The 19,426-nt window shown below is 39.4% G+C and overlaps 1 protein-coding gene across 1 annotated transcript in view; it reads right to left on the reverse strand.

Moving 5' to 3' along the window:
• Positions 1 to 2,127: 2,127 nt before the first annotated feature.
• Positions 2,128 to 19,426, reverse strand: part of SVIL (supervillin) — a 69,557-nt gene continuing 52,258 nt past the window's right edge. The window contains exons 22-37 of the mRNA XM_009704232.1: positions 18,752 to 18,907; positions 17,874 to 18,010; positions 17,231 to 17,378; positions 16,960 to 17,105; positions 15,936 to 16,111; positions 15,691 to 15,835; positions 15,079 to 15,355; positions 13,016 to 13,167; positions 11,704 to 11,809; positions 10,675 to 10,882; positions 9,880 to 10,013; positions 9,046 to 9,201; positions 8,500 to 8,643; positions 4,167 to 4,288; positions 3,203 to 3,358; positions 2,128 to 3,077 (exon numbers count right to left, since the gene is read on the reverse strand). Coding sequence (XP_009702534.1) covers positions 2,991 to 3,077; positions 3,203 to 3,358; positions 4,167 to 4,288; positions 8,500 to 8,643; positions 9,046 to 9,201; positions 9,880 to 10,013; positions 10,675 to 10,882; positions 11,704 to 11,809; positions 13,016 to 13,167; positions 15,079 to 15,355; positions 15,691 to 15,835; positions 15,936 to 16,111; positions 16,960 to 17,105; positions 17,231 to 17,378; positions 17,874 to 18,010; positions 18,752 to 18,907 — 2,450 coding nt within the window. The 3' untranslated portion in view covers positions 2,128 to 2,990. The remainder of the gene's footprint in view (positions 3,078 to 3,202; positions 3,359 to 4,166; positions 4,289 to 8,499; positions 8,644 to 9,045; positions 9,202 to 9,879; positions 10,014 to 10,674; positions 10,883 to 11,703; positions 11,810 to 13,015; positions 13,168 to 15,078; positions 15,356 to 15,690; positions 15,836 to 15,935; positions 16,112 to 16,959; positions 17,106 to 17,230; positions 17,379 to 17,873; positions 18,011 to 18,751; positions 18,908 to 19,426) is intronic.

The following is a 19,426-nucleotide window of genomic DNA, read 5'->3' on the forward strand; positions in this document are numbered from 1 at the left end:
GAATGCTTGTGTAATCAAAGAACAATATTTTTAAGAGTCAGGATTGAGCAGTTTAAAACCATAGGAGATAAAGAGTCATGGCTCAAGGCCTAGAATCTGTGAGATCCACATCAAATGCAGAATGCCGTGTTCAAGGCACTGCCTTCTTCACATACACAGCATCCTTGTACCAGATAATTTTACCTTTGAATTCACCCCAGACATTAAAATTGTGTTCTTAGGGGTCTATTTGAAACAAGCAAACAACACTGGATAACCCATTCAAACAAACAAACTATCCCCCTCCCCATACAGCTGAAACAGGTTTTGTCAGGGTTTTTCCCATGTGGGGCTGTAAAAACAGTTCAGTAAGATTTTAATGGCCCTTTCCAATTTCCAACCATAAATGGCATCCCCACAGTGGAGAGAGAAGGTGGCAGAAAATTAAAGCATAACCCACAGTTCTGTCCGAGGCCTTACACTGACTTGCTTTCTGTTGTCAGCTTCACATTTCAGGAAATCATTTTGCTAGATAAAAAGTATATTAAGGACAATAAAATATTTTCTGTAAAACCTTGAAGCTTTCCTAGACAACGTTATGAGCAAAGTACTTAAGTAGGAAGTTAGGTTCTGTATCCTGGTTCCTGGAACTAGGACATGAGATATCAAATTGTGTAACAATTACGGGAACTGAGAGCTGACAATGCTGAATTATGTTTCACTGCCTGCAGGTCCCCATGCTGGCTTGTCTTGTCGTTTAGCTGAGATTCTAAAGGCTTTAAGGCTGGGTGCATTTTGCCCTTCAGCAGCACTTGGAGGACTGATGGTGTTTTCAAAAAACACAAGCAAATGATACTACCCTGCCAGAGGGAAAAACAAGGTCAATCATGCTATGCAAATCAGCTCTCTGTTGGAGAGAAAAAATCAAAACAGAGGAACGTGCTACCCCCACAGTACAGACTGAACATGAATAAACAAAACTTAATTCCTGCTTGATTTTATCACCAGAGAGGGTGAAAGACGAAAATACATGGGTGCAAAAATACTTAGATGAATACAGCAGTGACTTTGGAAACCTCTCAGTGCTTGAAAAATAAACTTGTTGCATTAAAGCCCTGCATTTTTAAACTAATAGTGTATCCCAAGCAGAAGACATAGTTGAGGACCTCTGGGGAACTATCAGACATCTAAGCATCTTTTTGCTGGAGGCTATGTAAGTATCCTGGCTCTGAATACTATTGCTACCCTTTTCTTGTGTTATTTCATTTCAGTTCTTGACAAAAACCAGTAATGAAAGGAAATAACACCAGTGCTGAAAATTCACCTGTAGTATCTCAGGTCAGGTGAATAGTACCTGTATATTTTTCTAGGCTTTTTGTTTATTTACTTAAAGGCTAGCTTATTAACCAACCTGTCAAAACAAGATTAATTTTAACTATGGAGCAATATTTACTGCAGATCTTGATGAAATCTATACCTCACATATTCAAATATCCTACTTCATTTCCCTGGGCCTAGGAGAATGACAGGAGCAGCAACAAGCACCACTGCAGGCCATCCTTTTTTACCGAGGCAGGAGGAGCTCTGAACAGCTGTAGGGCAGAAGGAAACTTAGGCTGGCAGGAATGAAAATGTGAAATCCACTAGGCTACCAGAGGGGAGCCACACAAGTTAACAGAAGTGCCAAATGCCTAAAAAACATTTCAAACAATAGCAAATTTTTACTCAGTTACTCTATTCAATGTCCTAATTAACCAAATGAAAACAATTTTGACTCTGGTGCTCATTGAAAGAATGGACATGGTGCCATACTCCATTTTCAGTTCAAGTTTTACTCTCAATTGCTCAAAGGTTGAGAAGATTTTTTCAAAGTTTGAAAACCAGCATAATAATTTTGGTTTCATGTATAAGATAGGAAACCCAAAGGATACAGGAGTTGTGTGACTATTCCAAAATTCAGCATTAAAGTGTTGCACAACCTGATTTTATCTCATACGTTGATTATTTTCTACTTTATCTGCTTTTCAAATTATAACTCTGTACAACACCCACAGATATCTAAAATTAAAATATTTTGATAAAATACCAAGTTATGAAGGGTTCCAATGACTTAGTACAGATTACAGTACAAAATAATGACAAGTCAGAGCATCGCTAAGAGTTTATTCAGAAGCTTTTACTTTTGGTTCTTATATCACAAAAGACATGTTTAATGTTTACAACAAGTATTAGAAACTGAGATGTTTTTATTTCTACTGTTATAAAAGTAATGTAGGGGACCATTCTAAGCCATCTTCAAAATGCAGACCAATCTTCTTTTTTTGTATATAAACTGTACACAAAAAACAAGGCACTATACATTTTTGGATAATAAAGTATAAAGGTTGATTCGCATAGTTTCTCAAGAAATCCATGCTATAAATACAAACGCTTTGTTCAGTTTAGCACCTGAAGCAGCACTGAGAACAATTCATTAACTATTGCAAAGAGAAACTTTTCAGAATGCGTAGGAGATACACATTGGTGGTATAGCTAATTCAGTACAAGCAACTGCCATCCAGCTACTTTTCTGTACTTTTGACATGAAAGTCTTGAAAGTGAATATATATTGCATTGTTAAATACATACTTGTTCTATGTGTTTATATAAATATAAATTCTTTGTAATCCACAAACTAACAAAATAACACTTTACAAAGAGAACTTCTTCAAAAACAAAAATGGCAAGTATTGTATATAGCCAAAGGACACCTGCAGCAGTAGCTCAAGAAACTACTGTTTTAAGTGCATAGGAGAGCAGAGCTTAAAACACATTACCTTTAAGAGTCAAAACTGAATTTCATTTCCAAAGAGTTCTCTTGGCCTTTTATAATATTACACACCTCCAGATAGGTAGTCACTAATAACTTCAGATTATTTCTATTTATTCTGTAAATGTGGGATACAATTCTTCTAAAGGGCATAGAAAGTGAAAACAGACATCCCTTTAGTGCTCACTCCAATAAACACAAGTTAGAAAAGCCCTTTTGCCTTCTTCAGATTAACCTGCTTCCAAGATGGCAGTGCATTGTACTCTTCTCTTGTCATCTCTAATGCAATCTGCATTTAAAACAAGAGGATATGCCATTAGTAAAAACACTTATAAGTAGCAAAACTGTCAAATTACTTGCAGTGTGGTTAGACACACAAGCACAAAATTAACAGTGCATCTATTCTCTCCTTACCTCAAAGTCCTCATCTGAAAGATAAATTTCAAGCTTCAGTGGATCAACTCCCTCAGGTAGAGGCCTAGCTAAGAGATCTGCTAAGGGATACACCGTTTTACACAGCTTGGCCAGCACGTCCTCTACAAGGATTATCTGATTAGAAACATCAGCATCCTATAAGGAGAAAAGGAAAATAGAGAACACAGGATCACAATGCTGAAACCACCAACTGCTCCCATTGCAGTCTGTAGATGGCATGGGATCAACCTGCACTGCCTGGCCCACGGAGCACAACGCTATACATCCAGGTCTGCACACAGGTCAGCAGCCCTGCCCTACAACAATTTCACAGCTAAAAAAAGGTCTGCATTTAGCAGAAGTACATCCTGTACTCTCAGAATCTCAGTTTAAGGCTGAATTCTGTGTTTAGTCATGAAGCCAGAATTTTCCACTAAGGATGGCTGCACAAAACTTACAAATCAGAAAATGTCATTTGCCTTGAGGTGCCCCTTTCACTGAAGGCTTTTAAAGCAGCCACATGTAATTCAGCTGTGACTCTGCTTCCCAGGTGGGGAAGTCAATGGTGGAGCTCTTGGAACCAGCTGGGGCATTTTGCTCCCCTGCACTTCAAACCTGGAGGACAGACCAGAACTGCACATTGCTGGCCATTTCACATGACTGAAACACTTGTTCTGCTAAACTCTAGCACATCTCTAGAGATGATTCAGATAACACTTACCTCCTGCTTTTAACAAAAAAGAATGAGAAGTTACATGAAAAAACAACCAGATATGCCTCTGATATCCAAGTTCCCAGTCAGAATTTAGCTATGTCGTTATTTTTTTCCTGTGCAGACTCCTGAACTGTACTTTAAGTTCTCCTCTGGATTTTGGGGCTTGACAGCACAAACAAGCAATGTTACTGACAACACAAGACACCATTACTAGCAATAGGAAACAGTCGGTGCAATGAAAAGATTTACCATTTCTGTGATCTCTGCAATGTCTTCCCTGTGTTCCCAACTTGGGAACATATTTGTGAAGGTCAGAGGCTCCAGGCCAGCATGAATTAGATAGGATTTTGGCGGTTTCTTTACATTTTTTCCTAAAAACAGCCAAAATAAAATAAAAAAAAAGAGAGAAATTACAAATGGTACCATATTTTGCAATGTCACCCACTATCCAAAGCTACCTTGTAGGCATGTTTAATTGATCCTTTCCTGAAAAGTTGAAGTAATTTAAGGCAGTAGGAATAAATTTCACCAGGATTTTTTTAAATGTATTATGGCAGCTTTTAACACGTCTTTTAGTATTCTTAAATCTGCCTTTTACCGTATCTGACCACAAAGATCAAACCATGTATACTGAAAATCCCCCACAGTTACTTCCTAGCCCAATATATTTCTTATCTTACAAAACCAGAGTTAGAATAGAGTAAGCAGAGCATGATGGTCTGAAATGAGCCAAAATCAGGTAAATAAAACCTTCTGGTATGTTCAGCAGAAGTGTCCTGCCAGCAGCAAATAAAGCTTAAGCTTGGAGGCTTAAGTCAGAATGCGTAAACTGTTGTTAACTTGGGATACCGAGGTCTAACACAATCATTTTGTTATTACAAATTCAAGGGAGTGAGATCTGAAAGTTAACAGAGGTATTGCAATAGCTGGATGGTAATTACTGATGATTTTCAAAGACAGTCCTCCTCCTTTAAAGCATGTATGTGTGCACGCTATATAGGACATGGACATAACCCTGCCTAGGAGTGATGCTGTATTAGATTTAGTGGTTAAAGTCATTATGCCAAGTACTGGTGAAAAAAGGCCCTATTGATTGAATGATTTAATTCCTCAAGGATTCAAAAGCACTGATAAACTCCAAATGTTACCGGAAGGAGGTGGACAGGCAGTTAGGGACTGGGAGGAGCTATCATTCAAAAAAATATTGTACCTTCATCTTACCTGGATTCAAACAACTCAGTCTAATCAAATCTTTCTTCCAGATAGGCAATGGAAAAGCTGAAGATGTTGCAAAATCCAGAATCAGGTGAAATTAATAGAGCAACATCACATCACCTAACTTCTGAGGGCTGTAGCTTCCCTAAAAACTGCTTCTTGCAAAATTCTGTTATTCCCTACATTCAATCTCAGAGCATCTTTAATGCACTAAGATTTCCTCCAGAGCATATAAATCAATTACAGAAGACCCTGTTTTTTACTGCAGTCCCTACCTGTACTTGATGCGTGTGGGCTGTCAGGCAGGAGGGTCTAAAAGAACCCATCCCCTTCCCTCCCCATTGCTGAGGAGCACCCCAGGGAACGGATGCAACACCTGTGCTGAATGCAAAGGAAGACCCTGGCTGGACATTGTTGTTCCAATAGGTTTGCAAAACCTGAATGTTACAGGTTTGGCTTTACATCAGATGTTGGGAGCAAACTAATTAGAGAGAATATGTTCACATGAAACTGAATAGTAGAAGTAAGAGCTCTGTGGAGTAGTCTAACAAATGTATTGGAATGTGAGTGCTTTAACTATACAATTTAGACAGGAGATTTATCATCCAAATACTTGATTTTTAAGCCTTCTCTTCCACATATTTTCACTGTGGTTTATTTGTTCATTTTACCATGAGTGATTCAAGATGCACTCAAAAACGTTGCATTTAAAAAACACGTGTGAATCTGTTCTAGTTGCACTGTTGCACTCTCGGTAATTCAGCCAAGAAATAAAAGGAAAGTGGCGTTTACTGATATTTCAGTATAGGTAAGATGAATTTATATGTAAGTGAAGAAACATTTTCATTGCATGAACTCTGCCCTCAGCACAAGCTGATCTCCTCACTAAGAATCACTGAAGGGCAAACCAGATTCTTCCCTCTCCATGTTGCTGATTTAGCAGATAAAACCACAGAAAAGCTTTCCAAGACATTTTGACAAGTTAAGTAAGGTTTATGCACAAGGAGAACTGGTAGGTGTATTCAAGGGATATCCAGAGTTGCTAATAAATCTTTTTCATACCATCATGTAGTTAAACACTGCAAGCGAGGAAAAGAGAAAAAAAAAGGCGGGGGGGTGTGTGGTGGTACAGGGAGAGGTACATAGATGAGGTAAGAAAGGGAGAGAGGAAAATAAGAGAAAAGCTTTTTAATGCTTCTGATCACTCAACTATATTCTGGTAGTCAAAATAACTGCAGCAGCATTGGTATCTCCTGAAATTAAATTTCTCCACCTTGGTAAGTAACAACACATAAGAGCTAGTCAGCTCTGTCAGCTTGATGCAATGAAATTTTGAAGTGGTTGACAGAATCCCAGGTCATGAAAGTGACAGACCACCAGAACAGCACAGTTTGAACAGTCAAAAACTGCTAAAGAAGTTCACATCAGCTTTGGCATAGAAATAGTACAAGTAGACTCGGTCTTCAACAATAAAAAACTTGCTTTGTATCTATCCAACCACACAGCCCAAAGCTCTTGAGAACAGGGCAAAGAAGATCCACAACTGCTGCAAAGTCATGACCAGTGGTAAAGAGGTGAGCACCCACCAACAGACTTGTCCTACGATACATAGGCTAAACTTCAGACGCATAAGGAGTCACTGAAGAGCTTTCCACTGTACAAACTCGGATGCAGCAAACTCAATCCAGTGTAGAAGGTATTAATCCCTTTTCCCATCATCAAACTTGATGAAGTTCAAGAAATCTGGAAAAGCACCCAAACCTCAGCATGTGTATCTGATTCCATCTCTGCTGTGGCCAGAAAACATGATTTTCATTACCAAAATATTATAGCACTGCATCAGGAACACTGAGACTGGGATCTTACTTCCATCTCTCTCACTAGCCTGCTGAGCAACTCTGGGCACTTCATTGCATGGGGCTCTGTTCCTCTATGCTGACATTCACTTCTGCTGTGAAGCGCGTTGTATGAAATGATTTCAAAGGAATGCATCTTATCAGTCCTTCTGACTTGCAAAAGCTGGGGGCAGGGGTAGTAGAGAACAAGTAACCTGCCTCTTCTTTAGGAATTCCGCAGTCACTGCCAAAGACTCTTCTAATTACTGCCCTGTCTTTAGCACCCCATTCCTAAACAAATGCTGCTGTTTGGCAGAGCAGCACCAGGGACACCAGAGGATGAACCACGCAGAGCAATAACACAGTCCGATAAAGGTGATGTTTCAGTGTCCTCAGTACTGGTTTTCAGCTGTCTCCTGCCAGGTGTTACCACCTCCCCTCAGTGACACGAGACAACTGAGTAGAAACACAACACTGGCTCCTACTCCTATTCGACCTGCAGATTGGGAAGGAGAGACTGGCACTCGTAAGGGTGGAATCCAACAAGGGTATCACTTTCCCTCTTCAAATATACAAATGTCTATGGGAGACGACGACAGTTACCACCAGCTATGTCACAAGTTGTAAAGTTTATTTGCTACAGAAGAGATCAGTGGCATCATGAGGTCTGAAAGTCTATAGGTAATCAGGCTTTCCTTGCAATCGGACATAGTTTGCACCAATTAAGCCCTAGTGACATATTCACAGTTGGAAAGTGCTCTGAACTAACAGAACATGGCTGTTACTTATGCTCTCTTTCCCAGATGGTAACCCCACACCTTTCTTTATTTATCCTCCATCAGGAGATGCAAGGCCTGTTCCCAGCCTCATGTAATCTTAGATGAAGTGAGAGGAAAGCATTATGGAGTCTCAAGGAAACTGTACTGGTGCAGAAAATAATCTAGTCAGCGGACTCTTACATGACCATCAACTGCAGATTGAGTCACTGCACACCAAGTGGCAATAACTCCATCTTGGAGAAACGAGCACAGAGCCTCAGCTCTGTGTTCCAGCAATTCCAATGGCCACCTGTTTCCGCGTGAGATTTGCTCTCTATCTTCAAAGTCTTTTCACCTCCCCGACTAAATCAAAACCCAGTTACATCAGCAAACAGTATCTTCATTCAGTCTTTTGATACACAGAAGCTTATGAAATCTAAGAGGAGCTAGGCAGAAAGCATTCAGGTTTATGAGGTTGTGTTCTCAGAATTCACTTTTAGGGATCTGATGTCTGAGCTATTCTCCCACAGTGGGGGCACAGAAAAGAAATAAAGCCTTTCCTCTAAGACTTCAGTCAGCCAAGTATCTTGGCAATTTGGGAACAATGCCATTGCTAGACAAATGGTTTGCTAAGAAAGAGTGGAGAATGTATCTTCAAACACACTGATATTTATCGATAAGGCTGGGGGAGCACCTGAGTACCTTTCAACTCAGGACAGTAAGGTATGGAAAGGTATGACACACTCAGAACAGCCAGGCACAGCAATCTGTTACCTTTGCAGTACTGGAGCACTGTCTCCATGGCGCATTTCCTGTCTGTGGCCCACCTGATTCGAGCTGATCCAGTGATTTTGTTTTCCACAGGCCACCAGCCTTGCCACAGGTAGACTTCATGGTGATTGTCAACAAGGAACAGTGCTACGCACCCAAAAAATAACAAATCCATCATCAGACACTTACTAGTCCTTGAAATCTCCTGAACAACCCCAGTCTTACATGCTTGTCAGCATCAGGACAGGATCATTTCAAAGCTCACCAATCCCTTTTGTTATTCATCCAGCTGAACCTCAGCTGAACTCAGATTCTCTGATATAAACAATGTATTTTTATAGCAAGCTATCAGGTTACAAGTACGTTTGATTAGTTCTCAGCATCTTTATCATGGAAAAATTACTGTTATTGCTTAATGCTGTATAAGCATCACATGCATACATTTTCCTGTGATAAATCAAGTTAACAGTGATTGCAGTTGCTGAATCACTGGCCAATGCAGGATACAGTTAGCTGTTTTCTTGTTACTTAAGTATTTTAATCATATACCTGGCTGTGGGGCAGTGTAAAGATCCTCTTGCAAGAATGGCATGGAATTGATGACAGCAGGGTCTCTTGAAGGGTAAACGTACTCGGTGGCTGAGAATTCTCCTGATGAACTACTGAGGCTGAACAGGCGAGGGGTGAAATTAAACTTTCCAGGATCTTTAAAGAACAAAAATGAAGAAGATTTCCAATAGAAAATGCCAGAGATGAATGTAATAAAAAAAATTAAAAAATCAACTTTTAGAGTGACTGTAAATTCTCTGGTTTTTGAAAAATCAAGAAAGATGACCAGATGTCTTGGGGGACGAGCAACAGCTGTGAAGAACGTGAGCTAAAAGGCTGGCTGCTATCGGTTTGAATCTGATCCTGGCTAGTTACTATCAGCCATTTCATAACTGGCTATTTTGCAGCTTAAGTGAAGCCAGCCCATCTCAGACTTTACTTTTTAAGCTGACAGATTTTCCATTTGGTAAATCAATCCCCCTGCTACCTCGTTGGCAGTTTCAAAGCAAAGACTGGACAAGAATGTGTGCAGAACTGACTCCTAAATCCCTTCAGAAGAGAAGCAAAACATGTTGGTAACAGCGTTAACTGTTGCTCTGTGCTGCTTGAATACAGAGGGGCTGCAGAAAGGGGACAGAACAAAATGAAACACTTCATTCTCCAGCACTTTCCTTCTAGAACAGTATTACTTAGCTCGGTAGATTTTTGGAAGCATCTCTCTGAAGGGATTGTCTCAACTACCAAGAAGTTCTTCAAGAGCTTTACATTAAATCTCACAATACCGTAGATCAGTGAAGTAAAAGGTGAGTGCCAAATCCAGGAATGTAGGTGTACCTTGCAACATGCAATCATAGGCCTTTCGATCTCTCCTTCCTAATGCGTCCCAGAATCCCAAGGGCTCTGACCCTTCATCACATTCATGTATCGTCACTTTGCTGCTGCTGTGCAGCCCTGCCTCCAGTGGACACCTACAAAACACAAAGAGAGTGAACCCAGCTTTCCTGCCCTGAACACAGTTAACACAAATCTGCTAGCCACTTGCATTATTAGTGCCCAAAAGCACCCTATAGGCTTGTTGCAAGCTTCATGTCAACATAGGCTTTCTGGAAATTATGACAAAAATTATCAATAAGCAAGATACGGAATTTCAGCAACCATTCTCGTACCATTTCTGATCACATGCCCAGAGTGGAGGACATACTCACATGAGCTCTCAGTAGGGATTCTAACTGCCTGGTTTTGTAACTACTGTTGTCCTCCTCACATGCTTTCCCAAATTAATTTCCTCTTCCTTATTCAAAAGGCTTGATTCTAATCCTTCTATCAACTGGGATTTAGTTTGCTATTCAGGTACTGAGCATCCCCCTCCAAATGTAGACTTTTTTTGCAACTGTAATTAGTACAGTAGGAAGAATAAGTGCATTTGACCTTAAGTGAAAGTGATTACAGAACATGTGTTTCCCCCACTCCACTGAATCAACTACCTGTCATTCCTCCTCTTTACCAAGCATGCACGTGCTGCAGTTGTTCTCAGAGGAGAGCTTTATTTCAGCTTTTCTTTGAGGCAGACTGTTTTAAATAAATTGGTAGCCTGTATAAACATCTCCAAAACATAGGTCAGACACTCACTGTTCTTTTATTTTATTGGCTGCTGTTCTTCCTACATCCTTCGTGTGAGACTGTGCTTTGCAGCCATGCCACAGGTAGATAAGAGCTTTATTTATATTGAGGACAATCATGGATGTCCGGGAACGCAGGCTGCTGCAGTGACACGCTACTTCAAGTAAGTTTCCTTCATTGGGAACTTCTCCTCGCACGCAATATAGCCTCCAGTCACCTGGAGCAGACAGGAACAGGGCAGCAGTATTATACAGTCACATGGGATTGAAAATTCAAGACCTCTGCTCTGGAACAGCTGTTCTCATACTGGATGAATTTCACATATCACATGCCTGTATTATCACAGAATAAACTAGCTAAGCATCAGGTTTGGCTAAGACTACTTCAGAAACTGTTGCAGAAAAATTGCCTTCTGAAAATTTGCTACAAGAGTGTAAGTATTAAGAGCTGAAGAGCTTAAGAGAGCTGAAAAGTCAAACTTCTGTTCTGTTTCATACAGGAAAAGGGAAACAAATACAGTATTCCTTCTATTCAGCTCATCTGCCCCTGCGCACATTAGGCACAGGAGGTCACATTGAGATGAAAACTGGAACATGTCCAAGCTACACCTGCATTGAAATTCTCCTACCTCAACTGCAGCATTCAAGGAACATGTTGCAAAAAGTAATGAATGGTTAACAAAAGCTTAAGAGTTCTCCTTGGAGCAGGAGAACTGTTCATAAAAACACATTTTGTCCAGACTATATAGAAAAGAACGTATTTAAAAGCAAACAGGCACTTTGCTTAATTAAAAAACAACTAGAACAATCTATATGCGTATCAATACAATAAAGACTACTTGCTCTAGGGTGACAAAATCCATTCCATGCTCAAAGAAACAAACTACCTTGAAACAAAGCATTGCAAAGTTGTCTCATGGGTTTCATGGCATTCATTTCCCTTTTGTACAGAGTATGGTAGTTGAGACTGAATTCAAAGCCCTTCACAATAGCTAAAAAAGGATTTTGGGGCAGAAGCTCTTAACTAACAGTAATTTACTTTGTGCATTTTCTTCTTCCTCTTCCCTTCTTCCAGCATGCACAATCATTCCTCCTTGGAAGCACTGCAGGAAGCATGGCAGTTCTTTCCCTTGAAGCACTTGCACCTGGAAATCAACAGCACCACTCTTCATTAAAAAAATGAAGCAAATATACAGACTTAGAAAAACTAGTCTCTATGGATTATTAAAAATTATGTAGTTATGGCCACCCACAAAGATGGCTTTCCTCCTACTTTACAACTGCTGACTATTGTTTAAATTACCATATATATCAGCATGCAATAGGTTTCATATGTGATCTGCATATTAAAAAGAAAACTCTAGCTGGAATCCAACAGTCAAGATTTTCAGAGGATAAGGAATACCAAATAAACTTTAATTTACATTAGTTTAATCATTACTTGAATTCTTTACAGGACTGGGCCATCTTGCCTGAAGTTCTTTGAAACTATTATGGCAATCACGTAGGAACTGAAGTAGATTCAAAGTTTGCTGTAAAACTGGTTTATATGATAACATGAATGTTCTTTGCTCATTAAACATTGTATTGTGATTATGAAACTGATACAGCCAATTGCCAAATCAGCTACATTGCACAGAATCCCACATTCCGGATCAAGTGTGTTTACTTCTCTCTCCTCTATGAACTCCTGTCTTACTGGTCATGTCTATGCTGCTGTTAAAAAATTTACAGCATTATCAAGGTACAGAAATTAACTTTAAACCTCCCATCTTGTTGTACGCTGGTAACAGTCAAGCCACAGCAAAGCCCAACTCCACCTGAAGACAAAGCAAGCTAGCCTGTCCTCTGTTTGAGCTTCAAACTAGCTGAATCTGCAGTTGCTAGAATCTCTGCAAAACAAGGCAATCTAATATGTAATTAGAGAGTAAACAAATTTAAAGTTTCCAATGTATTTTCATGTCTTGGCGTGACAGACTGCTTCTCCTGTTCTCAGCACTAGGAAGACAGTCGTGTTATCTGAATGTGTACTTGAAGTGAAGGCACAAATTCATTTAACTGCACTTCACTTATTCCTGCAGGGAGAGGAAAGAAGACATTCTTCTTCAGCCACTCTCAGAAACATTATCTTTAAGATGTGGGATTTGGGAATGACAATCCACAGAAGAGCTTATGTGTCTCTGGAAGTTGGAATAAAGCCAAAAGTAATTTTGAAGTCTGGCTATTCGTACTGCCAAGAACACCTTTACAGAAAGACAGGAGGCAAAACAGATAATCCACATTTACCTTTTGTGGCTACTTTGGCAGGCAAGTCTTAGCAGGACTGCCACCTAGATCTGCAGGAAGCTCACCTGTGCTCCTCTCTCTTCATCAAGTTCCACTGTCATCAGTGCCGATGTCCCTTTCTCACTCACTGTGGAGTGCCTTCCTTGCCAAAAGAAATACACGCATTTCTCTTTTCCAACAGCCCTTACTTGTTGCTCTCCTTTTTGCCTGCTTCCAACTGCAAAACAGAAAGCACATGCTGAAGAAAGTACTCTGGCTATAGGTTTAAACAGCACAGGGTTTAATCTCATCTGCCAGCTCAGCACTATCCCGTCCAGAACAGGAAAGATAAAATGTCCAATTGGAGGAACATTAGGTCTCCAAGCCAGTATGTCCCCGTGCAAAGTTGGCATTGTCTCATCAGGTGGATGTAAGCCCACAGGCAGAGATGCCTGTGTTGGCCAGAGAAAGAGATGTAGAAAGAAATGGAACTATCTGGAGAAAAATAACTGACATCACTTGAGCCAATTTGCATGTGAAATGGTATGTCCAGTCATGTTACCAGAAGAGTGCATTATGGCTCATTTTCCACATTACACACTGTTCTTTGGCAGCAGGAGAGTAGCTGGCTGCTGAGTGATACTGGGAACAGCAACAGCTGAGAAAGCTACAGGCATAAAAGAAAAGTCTTTCTTGGTAAAGAAAGGAAAACTACAAAACAAAAGAACACCAAAGCAGTATTTTTACAGTCAAAAAAAAAGTTAGGATTAGATAGAATTTATTTATTTATTTATTAAAATTAACTCAGTATTTCGTGTTGGTCTGGAAAGTGGGTTAGCAGCAACTTTTTTTTTTTTAAAGTATCAGTATTTAGTTGTTATGTTAAACGAATAATGTTTATAGCAAGCGAAGTTTAACAATTTAAACAGTAATGGAATATTTTACTCTTTCCAGCAAATACTGAATAAACAGATACAATTAAAACAAAGATATAAAAAACCCCAAGAGCTTTAAACCAGATTCTTAAAAAAAAAAAATATTAAAACCTGCCTTGATGCTGAGCAGCATCCAACTGAAATACTTAGGAGAAAGCATCTTGTTTTTTTCAAGTCAAGAATACTCAAACCACTAATCATTTCTAGAATTTATGGTTTTCACTGACATCTGTACATTCAGCCCATAAAAGTACTGCCTCCTACATAAAAATTTATTCTGTTTTGCAGTGATGGAATATGTTTTCATCCATTTGGATTAGAAATTTGTTTACAGTTCAATATTAGTGTTACCCACTTCTCCCTTACAAACGGAGACTTACAAAGGCTTACAAGTGTTTGTGTTTTTCTTGGATTTGCCAATATCTGAACTCAACGATCCTGAGTAAGACCTAACAACATTTTTTGGCCAAAAACCTGAAGCTGTATAGCTGTTATACTGCTTTCAACAAATTTTAATATTTTCCTATTTGGAACAATCATTTTCAGACTATTTCTATTATTACTTACCACAAAAGCCACCTATTCTTAGTTTAGCGCCAGAAGGGAGAGTTCCAATGAGCATATTGAGCTGACTGATTCTCAACTTTTTACCTGCTGCTCTCAGGCTCTTTGTCAGAACACTGCTAAAGTTTTCCACTTGAGACTGAAACCCATAGCAAAGGGTTTCCAGAAACAGCAAAAAGGACAGCAAGGGCAATGAGTTGGCAATGGCTCTTCCTGTCATTGTTACTGTTCTCCATTACCCAGCAAAGGCTTCCCTTGTTGCTAAGCCTACCTCTCTTGCAAGACATTCAGACCACTGTCATTAGTCCAGCTGCCTAGTTATTTTGGTGTTAAGTTGGGCACAATTCTGGCTTAACAAGCTGTCGTGTGAATGCGTACACCACCACTGTTGGGTAAAAGGAGAGATGGACAGTATTACATTTGATGTATGAAAAATAACTACAGCTTTTTTTTTTTAATGCTTTCTTTTCAACAAAATAAAATAATGAGCTCTACTTCTTAATGGCCTAGGAAGGTGAAATTAGCATTTCTAATCTTTAAAACAGGTCAACATCCAAGGAAGGCTAGGTTTGGATCCCACAACTAACAACAGCAAGTTTTAGCTGCACTTCTCGATGTTTCAGCAAGATGAAATGGAATTGTTCACTAACCTGTAGTGCTCACCATGTACTTCCACTTCACCACGTATGTGTCTCCCTCATGGAACTGCCCTATGCTTTGCTTAGGCAGTCTACTATAATCGAATTCCAGGATGTGCCAGACATCCACAGATGCAGTGATAATTTCAAACTGCCTCCCATCTTCTCCTTCTACAAGTCCATAGCCCCGGCCAATATTCATTCCATCCAAGACTGTGCCTACAGTCGTTTGGGGCACAGCTACCATTAGCATGACATTGTATGGTTTAGACTCAGATCTGGATTCTTCCTGTCAAAAAACACAGAAGAGATTTCTTTGAGCATAGCTTTTTTCTTCTTAGCCCACAGTTCCACTCAAACAGTTTGACTCCTGCCTCTCTCAGTACTTTGATATCTTGTCATCATTTGATGCCTTGTCAAAGCCACTTTGGCAGTATTCATTGAGCTGCTCAGCACTAATATAAAGGATCTCTGTGGGTTCACTGTAGGTGGTGATATTCTGATCCCTAAGTCAAAGCCCACAAGATAAACTGCATGCTCTGGATCCTTGAGAAGAAGCTTCCCTGGCTTCCATCCCAGCTATGTCATCTAGTTTGAAATACCTAGCATGCTTACTATATGCACCTTCTGGTGAAGGGATTCACTAGAATTCTTCTCATTGAATTTCTTCAGCTCTGTCCAATCAAGAAATTTTTCTTTGAACAGTATGGTCTCATTATGTTCTGTGAGTCTGCCGAACACAGCCCAGTCTGGGCGACCTTGTCCCTTTCTGTACAAGGGAAGAAAAGAAAGAAAATCAAATTAAACACTGTGAAATAAGGGCAAGAAAATGAAGTCTCTGCAATGAGACCAAACTCCAGTTTTGATACCTGGGTATGAGGGGATTGCATTCCCCTGGGTCCAGAGGATTTATGTCACAATTGGAGTAGTCAAAGGTGCCATTCCACAAGTGTTTTGCCAGTTGGAATGCCACTTTCCTTTGTGCTAAAGTAACTTCCTTTCCATGCCATACATATACTTCACTGCCAAAATCAAACACCAGCACCTAAAAACCAAACCAAAACAAAGAACAACCCACCATGAGGTTAGGGAATACCCTGGGATCCTCCAGTTTCCTACTGCTGCAAGCTGACAATGTGTTGAACACAAACTCCTCCAAGTATCTGAGTTTCTGCAGTGCACTAACAACTAGCACTGCAATGCAAGTAAAGTCAGGGCAGTGGTCTGCACTGTGACGTCTAACTGCTGAGGATGACTGGAAGCAAGTACGAGGAATGCTATTAGGTGTATCTTTAGGTCGTAGCTAAGTCACTAGCAGATTAGAGAGCTCTTACTACTAAAAACCTGATTCTGTTGCACGACTGATTGCTGTGCATTTACACCAGCTTTCGCTGACACGTAGACCTATGCTTCATCCTGCAGCCAGGGAAGGTTGACAGAACATACAGCGTGGGTAATTGGCTCAGGAAACAGGCAGCAACTTGAACATTTTCAAGAAAATGCATTGGTGTCTTTATTTTGGAATTCTGCTCTCATTTCTACTTAGATGGGTGAAATGGTTGTTTGAAAGGGAAAAGTCTGCTAAGAAGTAGATAAAAATACTTGAAAGGGAAAAGAGGTTTTTATTTTGTTTTGTTTTTCTGAAGTGCTACCTGTTTTGCACTTCATGACTTCGGAGTGAGCCACTGTTGACAAAAAGGTTTACGCTTCCTAAAACAGTATTTCACTTTAAAGATAACATGATCTAATTTCTTAAGACCTGCAGCACACTCTAGGCAGCAAAGTAAGGACTCAATTTTCAGTGAGCCTCTCCATGAGTGTTTGTACTTACTGAAAGTCATTATCAGCTGTATGTTCCTGCACTTACCACAGGAGCAGTATGTGGCACAATACCTCTTTTGGTTGTAGCAGGGTACATTTTGGCATCTTTCCCCAGTAGTCATCCTCAGGAATGAGTTTATCCTCTACGAGGCGATAAATGCAATTTGTTTCTATTATTGCAGCTTCATACATTTCATCTTCTTCAGGACTTCCAGCAGCTTAAGGAAAAGATTGTCAAAAATAATAAAAATTTTAACATCCAACTATTTTTTTAGTAAAAAGAACTGACTCTACTATTTTACTGTGATAAAACATCAGATACAGGAACTGTAAGAATGCTTACACTGGTAATTTGTCTGTCCACCAAGAAGTTTCCAGAAGTCTTTGGCTGCATGAGTGTGAGTATTTATTCCTTCTTCTATAGTCTGTATATAAGCAGCTCTACAGCCAAGTTCTCTCTTTGTCTGAATTAAAGTTGCAAGTTCTGAAGCCTAAAAGATTAACAGTTATCCAAACAGGATTACTTTTTTTTTTTTAATAGTTGTGCATATCTTATTCAGGGAGAAGGCAAAAGTAGATAGGATATAATAGAGCAAATAGCAGGAGAAATTATTATTATTTGCTGCACTAAATAAACAGACTCTAGAGAAAATGTTACAGAAATACACTCATTTTTTCATTTGCCTTAAAACAAGGCTTGATCTTAATGAACATGGGAATAAAAAGGACATCCTGCAATTCAGACTATTTTTTGTTTGAGTGCAAATCTGTTTCCTGAGGATATCCTTTTTTCTCTTGCAGCTTCACAATCTACACACTCCTATGTCAGCTTTCATTCACTGCAACGGTTAAAACATATTTACAGGAATCCTGCGTATCTACCTCTCACCGACTATCAGTTACATGCCACCTCTTGAGATTACATCAGAGACATATGCTGCAACGGTTCTAAAAATAAATAATAAAAACACCCAACTAGTACTAACCTTTGCTTTTTCTATGACATTTGCAAACTCTCCTACCCATAAGAAACAGCAATGTGGAGTTAACAACAGGAAACAGTCTCCACTGTTCAGTGATGAGGCCCTTGGTTCAACTAATCTTGTTTGAACATGTCTTCTTCCTAAAGAGAAAACAAAGCTAATTATATTCCTTTGACTACTGCTATCAAATGCCAAGATCTAATTTGTTTTGAATGAAATACAAACAATCCCAGCACATTTAGCAAAATATATGGAAACAGACCGTTAAAGAAGAATTAAAAAAGGACTACTTCTGTGGAAAAAGGGTTTACTCACAGGAAGCAAAAAAAAATGTTGCCTCCTATCAAATAATATTTCTATTATTTCCTGTTCTTGCTTTAACAACTTCGTGTCCTTCTGGAAAGAAATGAATTAAGTAAATGGCAGACAGCAGCCAAATTCCAGAATCCTCTACATTTGCTTAAGTGAAGCTATAGCACAGTTTCTGTAGGCAGTAAAAAGAATTTTACTTTGCCAAAAAAGTAGCTATTATTTTGCAGAATCAGACACATTGCTACACACTCTAAGGGGAAGTGGAGCAAAAACACTGTCATGTCACTTCCATGTTATACTGAACACTGGAAAATGGGACAGTTCAAAAATTTCCACAGGAGATGGCTAAAATTCCTGAAATATTTTGTTTTCTCCTTGGAAAACACACACTAGTGGCCACAATGCAAGCCTATTTGTAAGGTGTTGTATTTGTCACACAGTTCTTACTTATTCTTTTAGGTTTGGACATAAGTCTTGAGCTAGAACAAGCTAATCATCCAACTGGTAGCAACCCCCATATGTTACAATCAGCCTATTATGTATGGAAAGTAAGAGAAGTTCCAGCATACCTTTAATTTGCAGCAGCATCAGCTTCTTGTATGGCACGGCACTGTTGTTAGAGTTTTGCTCCGTTAGATTAACACTCCGCAGGCTAACGTTGCTAAAGTTCTCTTTGCTTGCCAAGCCAGCAAGTGCTACTTCAGAGAAATTTGAGTTTGTAGACACTTGTATATAAAAAGGAGTTGGGGAAAAAAACCACACAAAAAACAACCAAAAAAAAGACAAAATTATAAAAAATTGGTTGTTGCATTAGAAAAAATTATTTGCCCCCATTGTTTCCAGTTTTTCTCCTTCTCAATAGCAACAGCAAAACCTGGTTTAACTCAGATTAACTGCTATCCCAAAAGCTTTGTGGGTTTAGCACCTAAGTTTCTAGATACCATCTAATAATAAACCGTCAGTGTCATAATTACATTATTTGGCAGAAATATCGACTTTGCTAGGAAACATGTCTTACCCAATGTTTTGTGAAGTACTGTGTAGATGTTCAATGCCTTATAATTGATTAATGATAAAAGACAGGAGAGTAGCCAAGGCTAATTAACTGAAATTCTCTTCAAATTTGTCTCAGCCAGTGTGATGCAACAGCCATTTATGTTTCAAAGTCTTAGCCATGTTTTACTGTAAACTTAAAGCCTAAATTCTTGGCTACTTTTGCTTATTTCTCAACCAACGACAAAGAA

The sequence above is a fragment of the Cariama cristata genome, unplaced genomic scaffold (genome assembly GCF_000690535.1).
Source record: "Cariama cristata isolate BGI_N322 unplaced genomic scaffold, ASM69053v1 scaffold14057, whole genome shotgun sequence".
Classification (NCBI taxonomy): domain Eukaryota; kingdom Metazoa; phylum Chordata; class Aves; order Cariamiformes; family Cariamidae; genus Cariama; species Cariama cristata.